The sequence below is a fragment of the Atractosteus spatula genome, chromosome 2 (genome assembly GCF_055471065.1).
Source record: "Atractosteus spatula isolate fAtrSpa1 chromosome 2, fAtrSpa1.hap1, whole genome shotgun sequence".
Classification (NCBI taxonomy): Eukaryota; Metazoa; Chordata; class Actinopteri; order Semionotiformes; family Lepisosteidae; genus Atractosteus; species Atractosteus spatula.
The window spans coordinates 73,055,045-73,081,881 of NC_142707.1; the positions used below are offsets into that span (position 1 = coordinate 73,055,045).

The 26,837-nt window shown below is 38.1% G+C and overlaps 1 protein-coding gene across 1 annotated transcript in view; it reads right to left on the bottom strand.

Moving 5' to 3' along the window:
• The window catches only part of moxd1 (monooxygenase, DBH-like 1), a 48,418-nt gene extending 23,441 nt beyond the window's left edge, over positions 1-24,977 (bottom strand). The window contains exons 1-4 of the mRNA XM_088908496.1: positions 24,705-24,977; positions 16,280-16,426; positions 15,834-16,001; positions 15,128-15,211 (exon numbers count right to left, since the gene is read on the bottom strand). Coding sequence (XP_088764622.1) covers positions 15,128-15,211; positions 15,834-16,001; positions 16,280-16,426; positions 24,705-24,977 — 672 coding nt within the window. The remainder of the gene's footprint in view (positions 1-15,127; positions 15,212-15,833; positions 16,002-16,279; positions 16,427-24,704) is intronic.
• Positions 24,978-26,837: the final 1,860 nt, after the last annotated feature.

Sequence of the window (26,837 nt, forward strand, 5' to 3'; positions counted from 1 at the left end):
ATCATGTCATACATCAAGGATTTTAGTATCTCGGTTTTAACAGAATTATGTTAATAACAACAGAAAAGTTACAAACAAGAGAAGGCTACTCAGCCCATCTAATACAAAGCACCTCTCCACACCAAGAAAATGTTAAAGGATTAAATGCCTTGAATACAGAACATGTAGAGGCAGAAAAAGACATGAAAGGTCATAGCTCTAACATACTCGGAAATAATCATGCAGTTGAAAATATTAATACACTGAGAGGAACTAAAAACACAAGAAACTGCATTGGATCCAATCATCATTCGCTGTGTTTTTCATACAGTACTTCTCAGTGTACAGTACAATACTTCAGCAATGTACTGTACATGTAAAGACATAGACAACTGCAGCACTGAAGTTTGCTATAAACAATACAACTGACATTATTGTTGCTGGAAACACTACATTACAAACATCAGATTTAAACTTGTGTTACAAATGCTTACTTAATAAATTATATAGCATCTCTTTTCTCTTGAGTAAAATTAAATTTTAGATCTAAATTTTTAAACTTTAAACATACTGTATAATAAATACCAATTTCTCAGGATTGATACCATGCATATATTCACTCAGAAATAAATTTTGTTCTAAAACATTACAGTTATGGTTATTTAAAGAGAAAAGGACCAGAGTTTTTTTAATATTAACATTAATTCCACAGACTTAATCTGGAATGCATTTGTCATCTAATAGAAAGGGTATTTTCTACTTCTGTGATCTAATTCTTTTTGTATGATTGCCTTGACCAAATACAGTAGTCTGAAAGACTCAAATGAAAGAGTATTGGTGCAAGCTCAATTAACAATTCACTGGGAGACCCAGAGGAAGAAAAGAGATTAATAGTTGTATCTTTCTGGCATGAATTCAGTAAATTTCTGAACAGGAAGTCCTTTATTCTGTAAGCATGACCCGTTAAAGCATTCCAAAGTCAATAAGTGTTGTTGCCTTAGCAACATGAAATCTTAGTTTTATGGACATCTAATTAGTTATTGGTCACACATTGGTTGAAACCTTATTCATACAGTACATTGTTTTTTGTTGACACCAAATACTATTTAAGAATGAGGCCAAAAATCAAATGAATTTTTAGGTTGTTTTCCAATCACTTATCCCAAAAGAATTCAACATTTATAGAGTACTGTACATCTACAGTATACAGTGTATAGTATATTGAAATTCAGGCACTCAAATCTCTCTGCAATAGAGGTGATATTGTCATCCAACCATGGACAAAGGCGCTGTTGTGGTGTGGTAAAAAGACCTACTGTATATATCAATGAAGCCTCCAGACAACATACCAACACTTACGCCTATCATCCTGTTCCACAGGATCCTACCACTAACTACCAGAAGGAAGCGATATCCACTATCTTTTTTCTCATCAGCAATAAGAGACTCATCCCGGAGGCAAACCGTCTCATTGCTGAACATTCTCAGGCATCTCAAACCTCATTACCAAAATCCACACACTTGACACCCCTGGACGCCCCATCGTCTTAGCATGCACCGGTCCCACAGCCGGTCCCACAGCTCACATCTCAGCCTTGCTCGACAGCCTCATGAGACCACTGGTTGAAGGGCTTCCTTCATATATTAAGGACACCAACCATGCTCTCCAACTTTTGAACGATTTCCAGTTTCAGGGCCCAGAATGTTTAATTCTTACCATGGATATCACATCCTTAAACACCATCATTCTGCGCCATGATGGTCTTACAGCCCTTAAGCATACTATGGACAAACTCACAGTGCTTGATCCACCCACCCACACTCTTGTACGTCTTGCAGAATTGGTCCTCAGCTGGAGCATTTCCTGCATAACTTCACCAACTTCAACCCATTGCTCAAATATACAGTTAACATATCTTCCACTAATCTTCCGTTTCACTACATTAAACTATCCATTAACCATCCACGATTCTCTACTTCTATCTATTACAAACTCACAGATTAACACAGCTATCTCCTATACAGCTCCTTTCACACCACACATACTAAAAACTCTCTCCCTTTCCAACAGTTTCTAAGGCTCCAGCCACTTTGCAGTCACAACATGGACTTCCAAAGCCAAGCCCTCTAAATGCACACTTTTTCAATTAACAGAGCATACCCCACCCATGTTATTGACAGGGCCCTCTCCCGAGCCAGAAACAGCCATCAACCAAAATAGGAACTCCTGGACTCACAACCGGATTCCATTGGTGCTTCCTGCTTCCCTACCACCCTTTATATCCCCAGGGCCAACTTAATGACAACTTCCTCATCTTCCTCATCCCTCCTCCCTCCACTTTGACTGCCCCATCATCTCATTTCGCCGACCACCTAATCTGCGTAACCTTGTTCACAGCTCCCTTGAGCGCCCTCAGCAATCATCCACACCAGGCACTTTCCCCTGCAACAAAACTTGCTGTATCACCTGTAAATATACAGAATATCCAGTACCACACACATATTCAAGGCCTCTCTAGACAATTCTGGATCACTCAGATGAAATCTTGTATTTCCATCAATCTGGAATCTGCAGAAAATGCCCAGCGCTTTACATTGGTGAGACAGGAAGGAGATTGGGAGAGCATGTCAGGGAACTGTGTCAGGGCTGTGAGATCTCTTCAAATCCATATTTTCCTATTTCCGCTCTGATGGCCATGGTCATACTGAGCTCTCCGTCTGCATTCAGAAAGAGGGGTTTTGGAACCCCAATTGCAGAAAGACATCCAAAACAATATTATCCTGTAATGAGGATATCCCCCTTCTCTCCCATTACAAACTCGTTTCCTTCTAATCCTCTCTATTAATTTGCATGCTATGACTTTACACCTCTCTTGACTTCACACCACTCGAGTGTCGATACTGCTTCTGTCCTGCTCCCGCCTCCTCTCCATTCCCAGCTTTTGTTCTCCCATGCTTCATCTACTGTCGGTGTTCCTCTCTCCCACACCCGAAGAAGGCTCCACAGCCGATACATTGTGTTTCTTTTCTCTCCTTTCCAGCATGGAATAAACCTTTACTTGTTCCTTTGCAGCCTACGCATGCTGACGCAGCTGCTTGCTTGAAAGTGTATATAGCTGAGCAAGTTTTTTGTGGTACTGTATTATTGCATTAAATACAAAATAAACTTTTTACAGTATACTCATCTGTTACGAGTTCGACTTCCCATCACGGGAAGGCATCCCTTTCGGTAGCCCTGACCTCGGTCATTAGGGGAAAACGCAAAGCATCCAGACACAATTTACCAAACACATTTCCTGTCCACTACCACACCCCTCCTTACCTACCATACTTAAGGCCGAATCGCTGTAGTCTCATTGCTCAGTATTGGGTTCCACCTCTTGGGCTAAACTTCCTGTTTCTCGGCAATCTCCTCTGATGCATAAGTACTTCCTGGTTACCGGAATTGGCTTATCTTGATTACAGCTTCTGGATCTCGTCTGTGATAAGCACCCAGTGCTTTAATATGGGAAAGACCCACCGTCCCACATGCGGTCCACTACACTTGAGAAAAAGGGTATTTCGCCCGTAACATAATCTAAAAAGCAATAGCTCAGTCAACGTGGTTTCAGAAAAGGTAGGACTTGTTTAACTAAATCAGAGCACAAATTATGGTATTTAGATTTTCAGAAGGCTTTTGGCATGCACACTGGGGTAATGCAGTTAGTAGAGTGCCAAAGGGATCTGTATTAGTTCCACCACTTTTCTTAATTCATATCAGTGATTTAGATTCTGGTATAACAAAATATAGGAAACGTACAGTAGGTAAGCAATAAAAAGGCAAAAAGAGTGTTAGGATGTACAGTATAATTAACGGCATAGAATTCAAAAGCACAGCAACCAGATACAGTACATTCCTTGGTGTAAGGGAACACCCTACCCCAAAAGGCTAAAAGAACGAACACGTTTTGAACAGGGAAGAATACGAGAGTTTAGAATCAAATATTAAATATCCACAATGTCAACCTAAAAGACCTAGTTAGAATGAAGAGCTGAAACAATAACCAGAGAACATAAATGTAACTACAGTATGTGGAAGTGCATTTAAACTTAGAACAAGAGTTGTTTCTTATGATGTCAATATTGCTTCTTTCAAGAAACAGCAGGATAAGATCTAATTATCTACTAACAAACAAGCTTTAGGGCCGAATGGCTGCCTCCTATCTGATACCTCTCCTTATGTTCTTAAAAATAAAAGAACACGGCTGATTATTTATCTAATCAGTGCTGCTTTTAAGACGGGGCCCATTTAAGAAGTTCGGTGTACCATGAACTGGATGACACGAGTGGAAACTACAGAGAAATGCTTTTAAAACTGAGAACAGGATGAACGTCTTGATATTGTACATACGGTAGGGTTGACAGTGTGTGGAACAAATGACCCTGCTTTGTTGTTGAAGCTGAAACCCTAGCTTCATTCAAATAACAGCTGGATGGGATCTTTGGATGAGCTGAAAGGCTTCCTCTCATTTGTAATCTTTCTTATCTGTTTATATTGTTCTAGCATTACATCAGTAGTTCAACAGGATTTGGCACATCTTACTCTGTTCATCCAACACTTCTGATTACTTCATGCTTTGGTAATAGAGACTCTGATCTATTTTTTGTGTTGGGCCATTGTTTGCAGATGAAGATCAATAAAATGTCCATAGCTCAGTGATCCTGTCAGAGAAAAGAAACTTTCCCTTATCTTTTGTGTTTTGAGAGTATACTGTACATTACTACTTCTACCTATCAGACCTGAGAAAGATAATGTGAACTTGAACTGTTTTTTCCTTTTCAAATAGTGCACACTGAAGCAGAACTAATACATAGGAGAACTGCCTTCATAAAAGAACATAATAATTATTATTATTATTATTATTATTATTATCATTAATTAACAAATCACAGCTGTATCATAAACACAGTAGGTAATAGGAAAGTAAGGCATTCTTCAGGGCATGTTAAATATTTAGAAAAAGAAAACCTCATCCATTGGTCTTTTAATTGTATTGTTATAATTTTAATATAATGTAAGTTATAAAGACAAGTTAATAGACCCAATATATGGTTTTCTAGGTCTTACAAAATGGAGTGAATTTTAGATATTAGATGCACTACTGATCTGTACTAACATTCCAGATGTATCTATCCTTAACAGGTACAGAGATCTGATGTACAGAACAAACTTTTCTATTTCTTCGGGAATAGGTTTTAAGGGCAGCCTCTTTAATGTTAGTGTTGCACTGCAGTATCTAGTTCCCTGTAATTAAATGCTTTGTAAAATTATAGCATGTTTGAAGGTATTGAACATGATTAAGTACTGAATGCATGTAATTTGAGGTTTGTACATATACTTATAAAGGGCCACACTGGTTCTAACTACAGTTCTTTTAAAACAAAACACAGGTGTGCTTTAAAACATGAACAAACCTGAGTGAATACAGGAAAGACAGATCCCAAACGAATGACTAACAACTGCAAAAGCAGACGCTTATCTTGAGCTTAAGCTCTAAAATGGGAAATGCTGCCAATGTACTTTTCATCATTTATAATTAAAGTTTAAACACAACTGTTAAAATAAACTATGAGCTGAACAATGCAAAATACAATATCCCAAAGTACACCCAATTGCATAGGAATGCTACCTATACCTATACCTAGCAAGATGCATTCTGAGCAAGTCAATCTAAATTTACATCTCCCTGGAGTTTTTAGTACATTTGCAACCGCATGTTTTCAAAAAAGTAATTTAGCTTGACTGTTAAAGTGAAACAATTGTTTCCCATTAGAAAAATCTCCTCTGCAAGACAAATCTCGTCTGTGTTAAAGGGTTACCTCAAGGGAATTGGGTAAGTCTGGTGAGGTGAATGCAATTAGTCTGCTTTCGAGACTACTTTTCTCTCTCTATTAGCACATATATACACTGGAGGACTAAGTGAGAAATTCAGCATGTTAGTAACATACTGTAGAATACCCCTGATAGATTAACTTCTATCCTAATTTAAACTGTTGAATTAATATTAATCAAAGAAATGAAATGAGGCAGGTCAGCATAGATCTAGCAACTGATGTTTGGTGCAGAGAGGAATACTATTGTAGTTACTGTTATAGTCACAAATAAAACATATATGGCCAGTTAAACTTCAAAAGCAGCTAAATACCTAATTTTGTGATATGAGAGATGTTTCTATACTCATACAAACAGCATAGTGTGGCTGGAAATTTAAACGATTCTTTCGGTCAATAAAAAAGAAAGTGGCATGTATAACTTTAAAGAGATTCAGCTTTATAACAAACTAGCAAATTACTATGTAATATGAGCAAAATCAAAAATAGCATGTAAAAACAAGTTTTATGGAGATATTTGGTCTATCAACATATTTCATATGAAACCCATTTAAAACCCATTCAGGATTAAAAACACTTTATAACAAACATCAAATAAATGCACAATCATCAAGCACAAGAAAATAACTATAAAAGTCATTTAAATGAAACGTAATAAAAATGTTCATAGTCAATATTTCTGTTCCAAGTTTCTGAGACCAAGTAGGATTTATGCAAAATGTGCAAGAAGTATTGTTTGACCAGGATGGCAAAATGTTTGGATTACAATGACAGATTTGACTTTGGATACAAAGACAAAGTGTTTAAAGAGAGAGAACCCAGTGTTAAACACTGCCAAACAACCAATTAATAGGGCAAATTATCAAGAAATCTTGTAGGTTCACGTGATTCTGTTCCACACACTTGTATTCCAGCAGGACAATGGCTCTATATATCTGTATAGTCTACAAAGGAGTTTCTAAACAAAACATTAAAGCTCTGGAATGGTCATCTCAGTTCAGTAGCTGGTGTGGAATGACATGAAGGCTGCTTCTGCAAAAAGGAAAGTAAAGTCGAACGCTGAACTCAAAGTCGTATGTGTTGAAGAGCAGGAAAAAAATATATCTGGAAATATGCCAGGAAAAAGTTTAAAATACAAAAAAGACTGCAATTAACACAGGAAGCAAGGTGTGGATATGCAAAATACTGAAGTTTTCACATATACTGACAGGCAAAAATGTAATTCATTGAATAACATCATTTTCTGACTCCACGATGGCTCAGATGGCAAATACAATGTCTTGCAAAAGTGTTTGGACCCTTTAAAAGTTTTTAAATGTTGTTGGATTACAAATGATACTTGCACATCTTTTTCCAATCAGCATTTTAATTGCAAAATCACATGCTCACACATCACGTTCTTTAAGTAAAAATTAGTTATCTTTAAGAAGGTCAAGAACTGAAAAATGCAGCATACATAAGTATGCAGACACCACACATTAATATTTAGTAGAGCCGTCATTTGCAGCAATAACAGCTTTAGGGCTTTTGGGGCAGGTGTCTACCAGCTTTGCACACTGGTTAGGAGTGATTTTCACCCTCTTGGCAGATTTGATTCAGCTCATTCAAGTTTCTTGGACAACTCTTATGGATTGCAATTTTCAAATCGTGACACAGATTCTAAATGGGGTTCAGGTCAGAACTGAGCCACCAAAGGACATTCACCTTTTTAATCATCAGCCACTCCAATATTGATTTGGTCCTGGGCTTGGGATCATTGTCCTACTGAAAGGTGAATATTTTCCAAAGCTTCAGTTTTTTTAGAAGACTGAAACTAGTTCCTTTGCAGTATTTCCCTGTACTTTGCTTCACCCATTTTCCTTCAATTTTAACAAGATTCCCAGTCCCTGCTGATGAGAAGCCTGATGCTGCCACCACCATACTTTACTATAGGGATCGTGTTAGGTTTGCACCACACATAATGCTTTTGAATTTTGGCCAAAAAACTTTATCTTGGTCTCATTTGATCACAAAAACATTTCCCAAATCTTATCTGGATTACTCTTGTGCCATCTGGCAAACTCCAGATGGGCTTTGACATGGTTCTTTTTGAGTAACAACTTTTTTCTTGCACCTTCCCATATAGGCCAGTGTTATGCAGAGCTCTTGATATGGCTGACACAGTAGATGCGCCTTTCCTCCACTCTCAGCCCCTGTAATCTGTAGGTGTTTCCAAGTGATTGTTGGCCTCTCATTAGCTTCCCTCACAAGCCTTCTTCTTGTTCGCATGCTGAGTTTTGATGAATGGCCTTTTCTAGGCAGTGGCTGGGTGGTGTGACACAACTTCCACTCCTTGATTACTGAGCCAACAGTGCTCACTGGGATATCCAAACACTATGACAGTTTTTGAATCGTTTTCCTAATCTGTGCATTTTTACCAGTTTATCTCCAACTTCCTCAAAAGATCTTAGTCTTTATTTTCATAACCCTTCCTTCAATTCCGGTTTCTTTAACCTCTGTCGTCATGAAGTGCTTCGAGAGACTCATTCTGCATCACCTCAAAATCATGACTGGTGCCTTTCAGGACTCACTACAGTTGGCATACAGAGTTAACGATGACAATGCCATCAATTTGGCTCTGCATTACATCCTGCAGCACCTGGACAGCTCTCACACTTATGCCTGTATTTTGTTTGTAGACTTTAGCTCTGCTTTCAACACTATCATCCCTGATCTACTTCTGGATAAACTAAGGTACAGTAGCTCAATATTTCCCATCCCGTCTGCCATTGGATCCACGACTTCTTAACCAACAGAAATACAGCACGTCAGGGTGGATGACCACATTTCGGACCCCATCCTTCTCAATACTGGCTCTCTACAGGGCTATGTGCTTTTTCCCACAATCTACTCACTTTACACCAATGACTGTACATCTAACAGCGAATCTGTCAAACTTCTCAAGTCTGCAGACGACACCACTCTGGTTGGTCTTATCTCAAACGGTGACGAATCCACATACTGGGAGGAAGTAAACCGCCTGGTGTCATGGTGTGGAGTCAACAACGTGCAGCTGAATACATAAAAAACTGTGGAGATGGTCACTGATTTCAGGAAGAAGCCCACCCCTCTCCTTCCTTTGGAAATACATGGTTTCACGGTTAGCAGAGCAGAGTCTTACCATTTTTTAGGAACTGTCATCCAACAGGACCTTAAATGGGACAGGAACATCACCACAATTACCAAGAGGGCCCAACAGCGCATGCATTTTTTGAGACATCTTAAGAAATTTGGGCTGTCACAAGCGCTGCTAGTCCAATTCTACTTACATCCTCTAGTTCTGTTTGGTTTGGCTCTGCATCATCACACTCAAAGCGGAAATCACAGCACATTGAGCGACGTGCAGAGAAAATCATCGGCCGCCAGCTCCCCCCCCCACACAGATCTATACTTGTCTAGGATGAGAAGGAGGGCGGGGAAAATCATGGCTGACCCCTCACACCCCGGCCACTCTCTCTTCCAGCGTGTTCCCTCTCAGCGGAGACCAAGATGGAGAGCCCTAAAAACTGGAACTAACCAACAACTGCACAGCTTCTTCCCTCAGGCCATAACTCTTATAAACAAGGACACTTTTTTATCCCCCCCCCAAAAAAAAAGGGCAGAGGGGTGGCACTGTGGCTAAGGATCTGTGCCTCTGGCTGGAAGGTTGCCAGCTCAAATCCCACAGCTGGCAGAGGAATCCTACTCCGTTGGGCCCCTGAGCAAGGCCCTTAACCCCAACTACTCCAGGGTCGCCGTATAAATGGCTGACCTGCGCTCTGACCCCAAGCTTCTCTCCCTGTCTGTGTGTCTCATGGAGAGCAAGCTGGGGTATGTGAAAAGACAAATTCCTAATACAAGAAATTGTATATGGCCAATAAAGTGGGTTACTTCTCTCATCTCTACTCTGTGATCATTTTCATTTAACGGCACATACTACCAATGCTTTCTGTAAATATACGCAGTATTACCATACATTTTATTACTCAACTGTATATACTTTTAAATTATACATATCACTGAACTTTGTTTTTATCTGTATATTTCTTTTTAGTTACTTTAATCTTATTGGAATTTATGTCAACACCTGCACCAAGAGAAATTCCTTGTATATCTTGTACTTGGCAAATAAACGTTTCTGATTGTGATTCACTGCCTGACCGATGATCCCTAAACAGACAGGGGTTTTCATCCAGTAAATGTGACAGTGACCTCAGTGGTGCACAGGCAGAGGCCAATGATAACACAAAGGCAATTCATCAGGGATATTTTCAACTGTGTGAACATAGCACCGAGGTCTGAATACTGGAGCTAAGCAGAATATTTCAGTTTCTGACTTTCCTTAAGATATCAAATAACTCATTTTGTCTTTAAACAAATTCCGTTTGAGCATATGAGTTTGCAATAAAAATACTGATTGGAAAAAGATGTGTATCATTTGTAATCCAGCAACATTTGAAAACATTTAAAGGGTCTGAATACTTTTGCAAGGCACTTTATGATGTTTGATTCAGTTTAGCAATGTTATAAACATAAGGAACAACCACAACCAACACTGATATGGACTGACTCTAACAGTAGTCATGGAACTATGTACTGTAGCAGTAACTGATACCTAGTTATGGGTGTGACCACCTTCTGCCTGACAAATCCTTGAAACCTAAAAGGCATTAATTGACAAAGAAGACTCATATGAACTGAACAGAGTGAGCTTCCCAATGATGCCTGCAACAACTGGAAAATGCATCTTGAGATTGTCTGTCACTGAGACTGTTTGCTGTTGAACACAACAGAACTCCACCTAAATGTGTTTCGTTTTCCATTGGAGAGAGAAAAAAAACTTTTTCAGGGGTTTAATTCTGCAAGGTTGGATTATTTTAATGCTCCATTTTTGCAGAATTATCTAAAAGTACACTTAACAAGTTACACATATGCTCAGTTTTCATATGCTAGACTCCTAGCTGCCGAACAGGTCATGTGGAAGTGATCACATCTCTCCCATGTTGGAGTCCTTGCAATGGTATGTTAGGTTTTAAGTTGATTTCCAAACCTTTCTGCTTGTGTTCAAGATTACATGGCTTAGCTCCAAAGTATCTTACTGATATATTATCAATTTACTCTTACAAACCTGACCTTCGTTCAGCATATTCTGGTTTACTATGGCTTATGCACTGTTTGTTGACATGCATGTACTGTATGAATGTATGAATAAGGATTTTTGGTTTCTCTGCTTTTGCAAACCACTTCAAGATAATTGCTTTTACAGGTACTATATAAAATAAAGTTATTAAGTGTTCAGATGGGTTTTTATTTGGTGATTGTGAATATACTGTAGTATCTGGGTAATCCTGACTCTGTGGAAGTGAGCATTGTCATGTTGGAAAATGAGCTGTCATTGATGTTGGAAGAAGGATGTCGCCAGCTATTGTTCATAAAATGTTGGTGACAAAAGTGCCCTCGGCTTTATTGTATGACATTCCTTAAGATGATGTCAATGATGGTTTTATTGCTTCTTAGTATTTTATTACCAATATATGAAAATTATTTTTGCATATTTTCATTGAATCTGAATCTCAAATTTATACCTAAATGTAAAACTAGGTATAATGGAAATGGAATGTAATGGAAATTAAAGAAAACACTTTCTACTGTATGTGTTTTTCAGTTTTTAAAATGCCCATACTGTACACTTTCATATATGTATATAATGCATATACGTTTCTCCTTTATGTCTTAAAACTAACAAGCTACATTTTAGATTTTGTAAAATTTTACGGAGTTTTGGAGTTTCTGTTTTTTTCCATTTTATCTTTAGTTCCTCTTATTATGTGGAATTTATGAAGGAGATCAGACCCTAATCTTAGCCACTTCCACTTAGACATAAAAAATGTTTAAATGTTAGTAGTACAGGTAGGGAGCTGCGTCAGCATGCGTAGGCTGCAAAAGAACAAGTAATAGGTTTATTCCACGCTGAAAAAAAGAAGAAAGAAAACACAACGTTTCGGCCGTGGAGCCTTCTTCTTCATGTTTAAATGTTATTCTAGCTCAGTCTTTTGCAAGTTTCTTTATGCAGGTTACCATTTTATGCTTGTTCTTGCCAGAGACATACTATGTCTTGCAATATTCAGATGCTTCCTAAGGTGTCCCATTTTGTGAAAAAGTGATGCATTCCGTTTTTTTAAATTTAATGTATTTAATTCAAAGTTTGAATGCTTCAATTTAAGACGTCTAATGGTATAAGTAAGGGTTCTTCAAAAAATGTAAATGAAAAATCTTCAACAAATTAAAATAAAAAAGCTGAATTACTGTATGTTGGTATGTAAACCTGTGAACTCAATATTCAGTGGAAGTACCCTTGGCACCAATCAGTGAGTCTCGATAAGAAACGTTACAGAATGGTTTGGTGCAGTTTTATCACATTCTTCCTGACAGATGTGCTCAAGCTCACTCAAGTTTCTTGGAGATCATCTATGAACTGCGGCTTTCAAGTTTTTCTTTAGATTCTTCATAGGATTCAGGTCAGGATTTTGACTGGGCCTCACTACTGTAGGCTATTTTTGCTTTCTTATCATGAGTCCACTCCACTGTTCCTTTCTCCTTCGGTTTTGGATTGTTTTCTGGCTAAAAAGAAAATTCTGTCCCACTTTAGCGGGCTTTCCTCTAAGACAGGGTTGCCCAACCAGTCGATCGTGATCGACCAGTCGATCCCGGAGTGCTTGTCAGTCGATCGGTTGCAAGAATGTTTGGCAAAAACTAAATGGGCTATTTGACTATTTACTTTTTTCGATCGCCTAAAGATTCATTCAGATCTGTTCATGTAATGTCATACATTTAACTGCCCTTATGTGTGTTTAACCCTTGTCGAACGGGTTGGAAAAGTCTCTTCCCTGAGTGCAGGCTGACACTGGAAAAAGGCTACAGGAGCTCCGTAAATAGTGTTGTGAAAATTGGAAAAATTTAAATCTCAGCCAGCAGCATTCGGTTTTCACGAGGCTTAATACAAGACGGAAAGCAGCAATCATCGCATTGTTCCACGTCCTGGCTCAACACAAGAAGTCACTCAGGGATCGAGAAGTAATACAAAAAGCGTTTGCTGAGGCTACTGACTTGGCTGTTTGGAGATTTAAAAAACAAACATTTTTGGCGAGGTTCAGACAGCTGTTGCCCGAAATCAAATAGTTTCTCAAGTCGTCTAAACATGATAATTATGCCCAATTAGAGGATGACCAGTGGCTTCTGGATTTAGCATTCCTCACAGACTGAACTGCTGAATGAACTGAATGTCGAGCTGCAGGGATAAAATAAAAATGTCATCGGCATGATCAGCAGTGTCACCACGTTAAAAAAACGTGTTCTCAAGTAAACTTCTCTGTGCCAGTGCTCATATTAAAGAAGGATATTATTTTTTCTAAAATGGGGGACATTACTTGTTCACTGTAACATGTGTCACTTGCTATTATTTGCTGTCATTTTAGTGATGGGTATCGTTATTGTACTGATGTGCCCACAGCCTGTTTTTCCTATATCAGAGCTTCAAATTCACACTGGTACTGTAGATCGTGCTTTACTGTCAAATGAAAAAGTCGATCTTACATTAAAAGGTTGGGCACCCCTGCTCTAAGATATTCCAGTGCTTTTCTCTATTAATGTTCCCAACAGTCCTGACTAGATGAGAAGCAGAACTCTAACATAATGCTACCACCACCATGCTTGACAAGAAGGATAGTGTTAACCGAGTGATGAGGTTTGAGTCAATTTATTGGGTCTGCACCAGATGTAATGCTGTGCATTTAGACCACAAAGTTCTATTTTTCTGTTTGACCACAAAACCTTTTGTAACATACAGTATTTGCAGTATCAGGAGCAGTATTGCAAACCTCATGGAGGATTTGAGATGTTTTTTTTTTTCTCAGTTCCATACCAGCTACTTTGTAGAGCATTCGGGATATGGCTGACCCATGGACATTTTTCCCATTTTTGGCACTGAACTCACATTTTCATATTTACCATTGGCATTCCTAACCAGTTTCCTCTTTGTCTAGCTACTCAGTATCTAAGTAGTGTCTGGTACCTTCCACTTCTTAATAGTTGACATCACTATGCTCAAATAAATAGTAGGGTTTTGTTTGGTTTGCCACATCAAAGTGTCTGAATACTTGTGCTATTGTGACTTTTCCATTTTTCTTTTATATTATCTTTTTACTTCTTTCTTTTTGTTGTTTTTTGCTTTAAATATGTGGAATAGGTTGTGTATATACCAAATATTGATTGCTTCTTCAAAGAGTCATGATCTCCAGCTTGAAAGGAACAAAATGCAGAATTCTTCAAGGCATTGTACCCTCCGTGCAGCTCTCTGTGACTCTCTGATCAAGGGAAATCAATCTGTGTCTCTCATGTGACCTTATGAAGCCACAGAATTGAAGCCTTTTACAAAAGCCACATTATCATTGATATCACTACATCAGTGCTGCCTAAAACTCAAAGTACAAACTGCTATTGCTGCTGCCATATCACAGTTCTCCCAGTGGTCGGTCTTGTCACACCAACTTCCATAGATCCCAATCTAGAAGTCCATTCGTAACTTTTGCAGCTGCTCAATGACTTGTCAGCTTGCATCTACAGTAATGTCCAAGCAATTCCAACCCTGCTGATCTCCTTCCTCAGGATCCCTGATCCTGACAAGGCATCTTCATGGAGCTAAAGTGCAACCACACCCCTCTATCCCACCTTCTGTCTAGCTCTTTATACCTATCTTTTCTCTCTCTCTTGTCCCTCCTGCAGTTCCTGCCTGATACAGTACATGGTGCCTTTCCCACCTCCATTTATAACTTTTCCTCTCGCTTTTCAGCATTAGATGCCTTTGGCCCCAACAATGTCTTAAGTGTTTTGCCTCTTTCCCTTCCCCATCCTTAGTCTTTCCTGGGAACATAGCCACCCCTGCAGGCTCGAATCCACAGCTCATCCCAGCCCTTGCTGCCCCTGTGTTTGCACTGTGCTTCTGCTCCTTCAGACATCCAAGTAAGGGCCCAAGCAGCAATGGCAATAGGTCACCCTCCCTTCTCCAGTAGCATCCAACACAGCGTGCCATTTCTCCCATCCATCCCAGTTGAGATGTTTCCATAATCAATAGCGGTCCTACCCACCATGCATAACTGAGGCAATTAAGCTTTGTTTATGGACTATTAAATAAGGATGAAAATATGTAATAGTGTAGGCTTGTTGACTCTGAAACTGGAAAGAATAAACATTCTTCACTTACTCTGATGACATGATGTTTTCTGTCAAGTTCTGGGAATTTAAACAACTGGCACCAGTAGGTTGTATCCTTAAAAGGCACTGGAACCTGTTTTATAGAAATGTCAACATTGAAATTAGTAAAAAAGACAAAACATAATATTCAGTAATTTATGTCAACACCACTTTTTCAGATAGTTTCCTTTACATGGTTATGGTTTTAAATTGTGCAATTTCTTTCTGTCCCTGTTTTTTCAAGGCAAGCTCTATCCTTTTAAATTCGACTGCTTCCAGTTTCTCACAAATCCCGACAAAAATAGATAGTAATAGCATAACAGCCTCCGGGAAGAGATTAGTGAGTTCTTTGGTGATAAAACTATCAGATCAGAGGTAGATTAGTGCAGTATTTAGAAATGTATATCTGTGTAAGAAAATTAAAGTAATATTCTATTTTTGCTTTCGACATTACACAAATATTTAATAAGCAAAGCGTTTCCATTAATTCCCATTCATGGTTATCATGACCTTTTTGTTTGTACTTGCCTTTCAAAGACTGAGGTGAAATGCACCTGGTTGTCTTTGGAAAATGTAAAAGAATTTGAATTAAAAGAGGTTGTGAGATGATAGAAACATCACAGCCTACATGTGTAATTTAAAAGCCATACACCCTTTGGAGTTAAAAGGTTTTGGACCCTTTTCAGTTCAGCTGATCCCAGCAATTTTCTACTTACATTAAGGTTTCTTAAGTCAAAGGAAGCCGTCTCAGAGGGGGCGGCTGTATAACCCCCAGGGTTAAGTAACCGCAGGCTCTTCCTTCCCCTGTTTACTCCATGGTATTGTGGTCCAGCAGCTCCACAATCCTCAGTGTGATAGGCCCATATCACTCTAACAGTGCTCTCCTGGTTAAGAAGAACACAAGCAGTGATTAAAGCTGCTATTTCTAACCTTGTGAACAGGTATTTTATTAGTGTTTTTGATGACAAGATTTCCTTTGATTCATAACTTATGGACATGCCCAAGTCTTATATTTCTTCTTTAATGTCAGATTAATTGTGATATATTTGCCCCAAAAGCAGTGTTTGCTCCAATTTTTTAGTCACTGAAAAAAAATTAAACCGTTTGATTGCTCACTGGCTGTATTGTGCAGGGTTATTAAGCAGCCTTTTCAAGCACATACCGTAATAGGCTTGTCATTTCTGTCACATGTGTGGAGGTCTCTGCTGAAAGCCAGGACAGTGTGTGTATTATTCTCCATTGCGTACTCCAGATGGTAATTCTGCTGATCGTCTTTGCGGAGTTGTCTGCTCGTGTTTACAAAATAGTCCTGTTGAAAATATTACAAATGAAACACAACAGACTCCCTTTAGGGAATTTTATCATTTTGAAATGATATTATTTCAAAACAAATGCTTTTGAAATAATATTAAATATTATTCATTACATTTCTTTAACCCCCTTCTTTCTACAGGACTGCAGAATGCTACACAAATAGGTGGGGACCTACGTCTTCCACAGCTGAACAGCAGGACCCACATGGGTGATACAGATGCAGCCATTCAAAGTGCGCGTCACAGACACGTACCGCAGGTGACGTCGCTCAGTATGACGCAAGATGACGCGTGGCACCGCAGTACGTGATTGGTTGACCGACAGGGGCACTCGTGGTCCGTTGGTCTGTCGTAGAAAGACTTACAGTAAAAACGTCTTTGCTGTGCCCGTTGTAGATATTGAATTTTACCACTGAAGGGAAATCTTAGTAGCTGAGCATAAAAAGAATAGGAGCATACTGTAACGCGTGTGAAGGCCATAAACGATATTAATTTTGGAACATAAACATACAGTATATACTGTAGCTGGTCTTGGTACTTTAAAGAAAAAAATACACACCAGTATTCCATTTCTCCCTAAACATTTTAAGCTTTGAAGTCTTTAACTAACATGATACCGGAGTCAACAAGCATACTTTTAGAATTTGATTAAAAGGGAATATAATATGGAATCGCGTATCTAAAGAATTTAATAACGGTATTCGTGTGCTGCGACAGGGCTGTGTAGGGCTTTTTCGCCTGCCTGTTCATGCGAGCTGTCTTCTAGCCGACTGGTCTAGGTGCGTGACTAGCAACTGGGAGGTTGTGTGATCGAATCCAGCTGGTGCCGGACTTTTCTTTTAACAAACATTTCTTCGAAAAAATAGAATAGCGATATTATGGACAATAAATTGACTTTTATATTTCAAAATATCGCAACATGAACGATATTTGCGATATTTTGAACATATCTTCCCTTCTGACAGCGGTTCCTCCTTCTATTGTGTGTGTGTGTGCAACAGAGTAAATTTTTATAGAGAAATGGAGGCTGGACAGTATGCGTTACAATATAAACATTTATATTGATTTAAATCGTGTTCTGATTTAAATCGCAAACGCGTGTTTAATTATGTGTTTTTTAATCATAATCAGGCTAATGCATTTCTACATTTTCTGTATGAACCAGCTTAGAGGTTCATACAGAAAGACAGCTTGTGTTTAAATTGAGTGTAAGGTAATTTATGCTTCTAAAGTCATGGTCAGCATTTATTATTGTACTGTGCTGTAAACTTTTTCTGTGCCTAGTCACATTATTTTATAGCGTTTTTATTGCGTTATTAAATCCGGTGGCGCTGTGTGTTAGAGTAGTTTCCTGACTCCCTTGTCACATGGTCTGTGATTGAATCCCATAGAACTATGACTTTATTTTTTAACAAACATTTCTTTGAAAAAATGAAACGTTTCCCTTGGTCAGAGATTAAATAAAACCTCACTCGCACCAAACAAATTTATATTTCTAAATATCACAAAATACGTTCATTGTCTTCCAATCGAGTCGAGTTGACATTGGAAGCCTGCCACACCCGGACTGTTAAACCAACGCATTAGCACGTCAAAGCCCATCGAGGGTATTGAGCCAGTATTGCCTTTAGTATTCCCCCCTCTCCCCTCAATTCAATTCAATTCAAGGTGTTTTATTTGCATGACAGATGGGTACAAGCAGTGTTGGGTATGTATATTGTAACGCTTACGGCAGACAGGCACTGTGTAAGAGCCGGCGCACCAGAGCAGCGCACCGAGGGAGCGTCTGCATTTCTAACTTAGTTTTTAAAATTAGTCAAGCAATATGAAGCATCTCCTTTTACTTAGTGCCTGAGCATAAAAAGAATAGGAGCATACTGCAACGCGTGTGAAGTCCATAAACGATATTAATTTTGGAACTTAAACATACAGTATATGGCTGGTCTCGGTACTTTAAAGAAAACATACACACCAGTATTCCATTTCTCCTAAACATTTTAAGCATCGAAGTCTTTAACTAACGCGATACCGGAGTCAACAAGCATACTTTTAGAATTTGATTAAAAGGGAATATAATATGGAATCGCGTATCTCAAGAAATTAATAACGATATAATTATATTCATGTTGCAAAAGAACTGCAACGGACATAAAAACTCCCTTGCTTTTAACAGAGCGTTCCATAATTTCTAACTACGAAAATGCCAGGTGAAAGGATTTGTAAACATATTTTGTTAAAGCAAGTCAGAACCCATTCAGAGCCTACATTACATTTTAGCGTTTCATTCTGAGCAGAAGACCCTCACACCTGAAGAAGGGGGAGGTGTTTTTCGCTGGAAATCTCGCCTGCTTCTACTTTACAACCGGAGTGCTGGCTGTGACGAATTAAACCGGTATTACAGGTTACAATCACAGACTATGTGACATGGGAGTCAGGAAACTAACACAGCGCCACCAGATTTGATAACGCTATGAAAACGCTATAAAATAATGTGACTAGGCACAGAACAAGTTTACAGCACAGTACAAAAATGCTGACCATGACTTTAGAAGCATAAATTGCCTTACACTCAATTTAAACACAAGCTGTCTTTAGCCCTCTAAGGTGGTTCATACAGAAATGTAGAGATCCAGGCTCAGAACACACAGCTTCATTAGCGAATACATATGCAGGACAACTAGAGAAGACGTTTTACAGAGGATGGATTTTTAGAAACATCCCATCAGTGACATCACTGAAGTCAACTCCTAGGTACTGTAACTGTCGTGTGGATAGTTTCACAAGAATCAGACAAAGGTTTAAGCATCGCTTGTTCTAGATAAAACTGCAAAAAAAAACAACAACCCATAATGTACTTCTTTGCGGCTCTGTTTGCCCAAATCATATATTCACAACGTGAAATCTAGAAAATAATATTACGTAACCAAAATCCGCAATATGGAAACAGAACCTGTGTAATTGTTGATAGATGATGTACTCGTAACATTTTTTCAAGACGAACTACAACATTTAAAAAATGACTTGTATGTACTTGATATCTCTAATCAATCCACGGGTCCCAGCACGAAACGAAAGTAAAACGCATACCGTTTCGCGCTTCTTATTAGTTGCTCAAAAGTAATTTGACCGTATGAAATGCATAATATAAACCTAGAAACATATACGTGAGTAGTACTTAAGCACTGTAGTATCGGTGTTAAGACATACCTCTCAAATACTGTAAATCAAGTTAAAAATATCTCAAGATTCTGGTCATAATGAAACCATGTTTCGTGTATGTTTTCTTTAAAGTACCGAGACCAGCCATATACTGTATGTTTATGTTCTAAAATTAATATCGTTTATGGCCTTCACACGCGTTGCAGTATGCTCCTATTGTTTTTATGCTCAGCTACTAAGATTTCCCTTCAGTGGTAAAATTAGATATGAATATTCAATACTTAAACGGGCACAGTTAAGACATTAAATATACATATACATACTGTATACAGTACAGTTTGCATACGGTAATATGTTTATGTCCCTAAATCAATCTCTTTTATGAGCATGTGAAAGGCATGGTGAATCACTGTACTTTGCATGATTGGAAAAAAATGCGTGATTGCGAAATGCTGTGGCGTTACTTTTACAAAGACGGTCAATGAAAAAAAGAATGTGGACCAGGGCAATACTTTGAGTTTACAGCTTGTCCAAGGTCATTTATTATTAATACTATTATTAATATCTTCGTTAAAGACTTTGATGGCTACAGCTCAAACATGAGAGGTTGAGCTTTATTAGCTCCACCTTGCGGAAATTCCGGATACTATTATTTTGCTAGCGGTATTTACCGGTAACTCGCGGTATTTACCGGTAGCTTGCGGTAGACTGCGTACAGCGTACCGGAAAATAATGCGGTATCGCCCGCGCATTTTGAATGGCTGCATCTGTACATGTATACAGAGACAAATAAAACTTTCCAAAGGCACTGTGGTTATGTTTGTTCTTTTTATTGCATCTGGTGCTGAGTATTTTCATTGTTAAAAGGGTGGTGATAACTTAAAACTTCACATTAACTCCCACCCTGGAGCCAAATTCAATTGCTACTTTGTCTTTGTGCAATTTATTAAACATTTCGATAAATTATATTTTACCACTGATTTAATTACTCTAAGCTTCTCTTGCACTGTCCGGGTTAATGTAGCATTTCCGATCCTGATCCCCTTACGTCCGCGGCGAGACTGCTATAAACCCTTTCAGGAAATGACAAAAGTGTTGAGAATCAAAAGTAACTTATTCAGCAACAGAACTTCACAGAGGTTTGTGCATCACCTTCCTTTTCTTTTCCCCTTCTTTACAGCACATGGAGTCACCTCGAATCTCAAATCCACCTTTAACCCAATCAGATGTCTGTGGCAACTCCCACCCCTCAATTCTGGCAGCTCATACTTTACCTCATATGGGCATTGACTCATAAGAAGCTGGTTAAGTCTGGCATCCACCAAGAATGTTTCAATCTTCAAATACTAACTTTTCAGGGGGAAAACAAAACACTGCTAACTGGGGGTTTTAACCAAATATGTATTGATGAATCCTACTGGACAAAACCAATGCAAAACCCTGTGTGGAAGTCCATGCCAGTCTTGACAAGGAATACTCATACTGTACAGTATGTATATACAGTATAGTAAGAAAATAACTCCACTCACTCCTTGTATGTACTACCTAAATACAGTAGCTATCCATGATAAAAAAGCTACATACAGTATGTATTACAGGTCTGGGTCACCGCAACAAGGCCTATCCAAGATGTATCAAGAATAACGCAGGATCACACAATGATTTGTTAAGCCAATGCCTGCTCACGCCTGAAGAAGGCTCGATCGGAAAAATGTTTTTTTTTTTTAATTTTACAGCATGGGATTAACCTTTGACATTATGTTCTGACATGTGATGAGATCACAGCTTGGTATATTTCTGAGCCGTCGGATGACCGTATTATACAATAGCATTGTCTAAATTAGATACCAATACTAATATTTGTTCATCTATCTTATTATAATAATGAACTTTAAACTTTATTTTATATAACAATTTAAGCGTTAGTTGAACTTTATTTTTATATAGTACCTTTAAAATATATAAAATATTATCTCAAAGCACTTTAACAATATTGTACTGTAAAAAGGACATAAGAAAAATCACATAGACATCTACGACAAAATCAATCGTAAAGAGACCTTATATCAAGCTGGGTTTAAAAACAAAGTTGACAATGAGTTCTGGATTGTTCTTTTGGGATGATGATGTTAACAAACAAAAAGACCCGTTACTCACTGAAGAGTGGGCATGAAAGTAAACAGATGAAATATTGACTACATACAGAGCAGTCATAAAATGCACAGCCACCATCATCACCAAAATTACCTTCAAAACATTCACTTTGCAATGAAAAAAGCACAGTGCCATCAAATGCAATGGTTTGATGTAACTGAAGGGAGGAAACCAATAACCTCAGTCTTATCACAATTAGGATGCAATTAGGACGACCAATCAGAGAGAACTGGAAATTGCTACAGCACCTCAATATCAGTCTAGTGTGGATTTAGATTTTGGTATCATCTGCACAGAAATTATATTCCAGTCCATGTAATTTCAGTATTTGGAAAAAAGGAAATGTATAAATAAAACAAAACAGCAAAGGGACCAGTATTGAGCCCTGTGGAACACCAGATGTAGCCACTCCAACCTCAGAACTAAAACCATCAAGAGTAATAAAATGACAGTGCTCAGCAAAGTAAAATTTCAATCATTTAAGGCCAATATCAGAGATATCCTCTCTAACCAGGCAAGTATAATGATTTGATTACAGTGTCAAACAGGGGAGTAAGAGAATTAAGTGCACCCAGATCATCTGCCATGAGAGTATTACTAGCAACTTTATACTATATGACAATCATAGCACTATGTAATTGTTTGAATCCAGAACAAAATGTTTTAAAAAGTTAATTTATCATGAGATATCAAATTGACCTGCACTGCAACACTATATTCTAATTTTGTTTCACAAGAAAAGTAAACATTGAGACAGATGTTTATATACAAGTACTCCGTAAGTTAGAAGTAGCTATACACTTTTTAATAATCAAGGAATTTCCAAAATAAAATCAAGAAATGCAGAATATTGCTGCTTATTGATTCAGGAATCTACCTTTGCCTTGCATTGTTCTGAGCCCAACGTATGACAACAAAGGTGTTTTAGAGTACACACAGACATTTCAATGGGATAGAGGTACAGTATCAGAATACAGTATGTCGCTACAAGTATCTCTCCTTCTTGTATTACATTAGAAGTTCAAGAGGCAACACTGAGAGGACTGATTTTTGAGATTGTCAGTGTGATATTTTGGAGTTTATGTTCATTCATTCTGAACTGCAGTTTGGTATATTTTCCTTGATATGTGTTAATCTGGATTTCCCCTTTAATGTCATTCTAGGACATACTGTAGGTTGCACCTTTGCAGACAATGCATCTCTCTTAGACATGAGGTGTTCATCCCTGCTCTAGAAGGACACATCTTCATCTCAGTGCACCTTTTAGTATGGAATAGCTGTGATTTTCCTGTTTCCTATCTGCAATGTCTGATCTTCTGCTACTGTCAGCCCCAGGAACTTCATGAACAGGCACTGCCACGCCTGGTTCATGGGGTCTGACAAAATCATTCATCTGGGTGGTTTGGCTACAGGCCATTTATCAGTAAAACTAGAGTCTTAGTCATCATAAAAAAAACATGATGCTTAAAGGGCAAGAACAAAAACACAACCAGGAGACATTGTTGTACTTTGCAGTGAATTTTTTATTTAAATGCTTCTGTGCATTTTGAAGTGTACTTCTTGAGTTTGCAGAAAATGGTTAATTACGTTTTGAACACTAATATGTGTAGGCTACCATGGATTAACAAAATATACAGTGATTTAATGCAATAAGTACTGCAGTAGAACATTATATTGAGTTATAATGCATTGCATTATTGATTTTAATTAACTTTGGCAAATAGGTCATTGTCTATTTGTAATTAAATTTGTAGTGATCCTGAAGTCACAGGCCATCACATTGTGCACCAATGTTTTTTTTTAGAAAATTGATAACGATTTATATTTCTCTTCACTTAATGACCTTTTGTGACTTCTCTTTTTCCTGATGGTCAAATAGTTATTTGTAATAATACAGTAGGTGTGAATGGTAACTGGAGCCACTGTGGAGTGCTGAGCCCATACAGTGACACCTGTTACACAATTTCATAACTTAATAACTAAAGGAACTAGTGGCCTTACACATTCAAAATGGAGTATACACAATGTTTAACCATGTCACATTCCCCTGATACGGTATGTTTTTTTTTTGTTGCAATGATTATTATAGCCAGAATTCTATTACACAGCTACTGCTTGAAAAAAGTCAGAAAACATCGTTTTCTATGGGTTTTTATCTTATCTATTCATTCTGCTCCTCCAAATACTTTCAATGTGATCCAGTGATATCCAGTGAGAATCCTACATTGAAATATGTTCGCAGCACCATTTAATTTGCAGTTATGCTTATTAAATTCACAATACTGTACGTGTATTAGTACTAGATTTCGAAGTAAAGCTGAAAGATAATCAGAAACACGTTCAATTAAAAAAGAACCAGTGTTCAAGAACTTTTCCTGAAATGTTATAACGAGACAGAACTGAAAATCATAAATCATGCAAAATTAACATTCCCCACTAATAAATATCAATCAATCTCATTCGGAATTTTATTCTAAGAGTGGAAACTAAAGTGTTAAGTTTTTCCTGACTATTGACCCACACGCCTTTAATGACATTAAAAGTTAACACTCAGCATAGCGGCACTATTTGATCACGTTGCGGATTTCAGAAGTAAATTTTCGAATCGATGTTTTAGCTTTGTTTTAGTTTTAGTGACAGTAGCCCTTCTCATCACACTTTCGGCTGTTCGTAAATTATTAACAGCATAAAGGTTTCTGTTTAGAATTGAGTGTAAAACACATTATTATAGCAGAAGGCTTGCGACATATTGCTGGAGGTTTAAGAGCAATAAACGCTATTTATCATTAAAGACTCAGGATATTGAAGAGCAACTGTGCATTTTTAAAACTTTCACATTTTGTACAAATCAGAACTGGCAAATGACTAAGAGCACCTGGGATTCATTCCAGAGAAAGATTCTGAGGTGCAAGTCTAGTCATTAAAGGTGTGTATTACAAAGAAGGACGTTCATTTTCATACCTGTATATAGGGCTTCCCTAGCTCCACTCCACCAATTACAATGTCTGATAACGCCATTGCTCCATTGGGAGATAGTCCGAATCCAATATAGCCTCTAGTTTCCACTTCAATTTCAAAAGTAATTCTGCTTTCATTATGTTTCCATTTCATGTGGTACTTCCCCTGATCATCCAACACTGTCGAATGCCAGAAACCTCCTCTGGTGCAAAACGACGGGTAAAATCCAAAAATGACGATACAAGTAAGGGCAGGAGAGCAGTTTGGCAGTACCATGCTGGATCCTTTCACTCAAATCACTTCCAGCATTCACGTGTTAAAACACCGATTTTTAAATCTTGATTTCCCAGGGAACGAATGTACTGTAAATGCTGCAGTTCCTGATTGACCGTTTCTAGCTGGCAAGCAGCACTGAAAGCGAGCGATCCGGCAAAAAACGATTTACTGTAGCAGCACAGCTCACTAGAAACAACCATCTCATCCTCCCATTGAGACTGTCGAAACTTGTGCAAGTGCTTTCTGATCTGCAGCGACACGTCCTGCTCTCAACTCTATGGTCATTTTTTTCTCCAAATGGCTTTTGTGTTGTTTTTTGTTTTTGTATTACGGTATGATCTGTCGTTTCTTTCTTCTTGGGTTTCAAAGAGGAGCGCTTGGATCAGCTAAAACCGAAATGTCAGCGGGTACCCTGCACATAAATTTTCATCAAATAGCTTGACACTGATCATTCTAGAGTGACTAATAAAAGTAATAATAGTATTACTAGCAGTAGTCATAATAATAATAATAATAATAATAATAATTTAGAAGAGCTTTTGGTATCACTTTATTTTATAAATAAATTTTGCTTCTTTAGGAGTTAAGTCACGTGTTAGATTTTTACCGTATTTGTGACATACTGTACTGTACAGTTCTACCAGTAATATTTGGTAAAGTTATAAAGCCAAGCTACAGTAGGTACCTATAATCTGTTATGACTAAAAAAATATCTATATTTTAGGTGGGCAGGGCGGGGTGTTTAATAAATATAAAAAATACAAACATCCTTCCTATATTCCAGAATGGAAACTGATCAAGAACACTATTTCTGATGGCAGAGAGAGAGAGAGAGGGCAGAGTAATGAGGAGGCACACATTTAAAATATTAAAAGTCAAATATTTTTGTACAGCACATAAACACTTTAGTTAAACACACAAGACCTCCTACAGTCCAAAACTCTATCCTCACTTTTCCCCTCAAAGTTAGACCAACATTACTTTAATCTTACGGAAACATGGCAGATTACAGTACGTACTGTGATAGTGCTGGTTTCTAAATACCAAAGACCCTTCAAGACACAGTCTGCTCTCTACACCTGATACAAAATTGTGAAAACTGTTTCTTTAAATCAGACAGACACAGGCATTGTCTGGTGGGTACTAAAAGGAAATAAAGCTTTTCTCATAAATGAAAAAAAAAACAGTTGTCTCTTCATTACTTCTGGTCTCTGTTGTGCTCATAAACACCATTTTTCAGTTTTTGAAGATTTCAGTTTTCAAAGATTAGGTTTTGACATTTAGGTAAGGCTAAATTGCTGGTTCTTTGAATCTGAAGAGAAGTGGAACTCACAATGTGTTGCTTCTTCCATGTTGGAAGAAGATGAGTGACACAGCTGAATTTATAACTAATAAACTGGTCTTCTTTAACTGGCTACTCATCTCTTGCTATTTCATTACTTTGTTGGAACATCTTCCACAGAAGTCTCTGCCTAATGGGACCTCCTCCTCCAGGGGAAGAGTTTTAGTATACAGTATGTAGATACGGATGATCAGAACCAGTTTTCATCTCAAAAGACTATGCATACTCTTGTTGCCAGACATGAGCACAATGGATTATCTGTGGCATGAACCAAGTGTCAGGGATGGCGTTGGGAGCACCTGGTTGGACCCTATGCGGCGCAGAGACTGTACTGTAGGTAGTAGCTAGTAATTGGCATCCAAATCCCAAAGCTAAAGCGCAAAAGTTGAAGTCGAGGTAGAAGAACTAGGTCAGGTATCACAAGAGTCAGGTCGAGAGCATCCAAATCCAAAATGAGAAGCGAGGCGAAGTCGAAGCAGGAGGAAACAAGGTCAGGGAGCCGGAAATCAGGTCGAGAG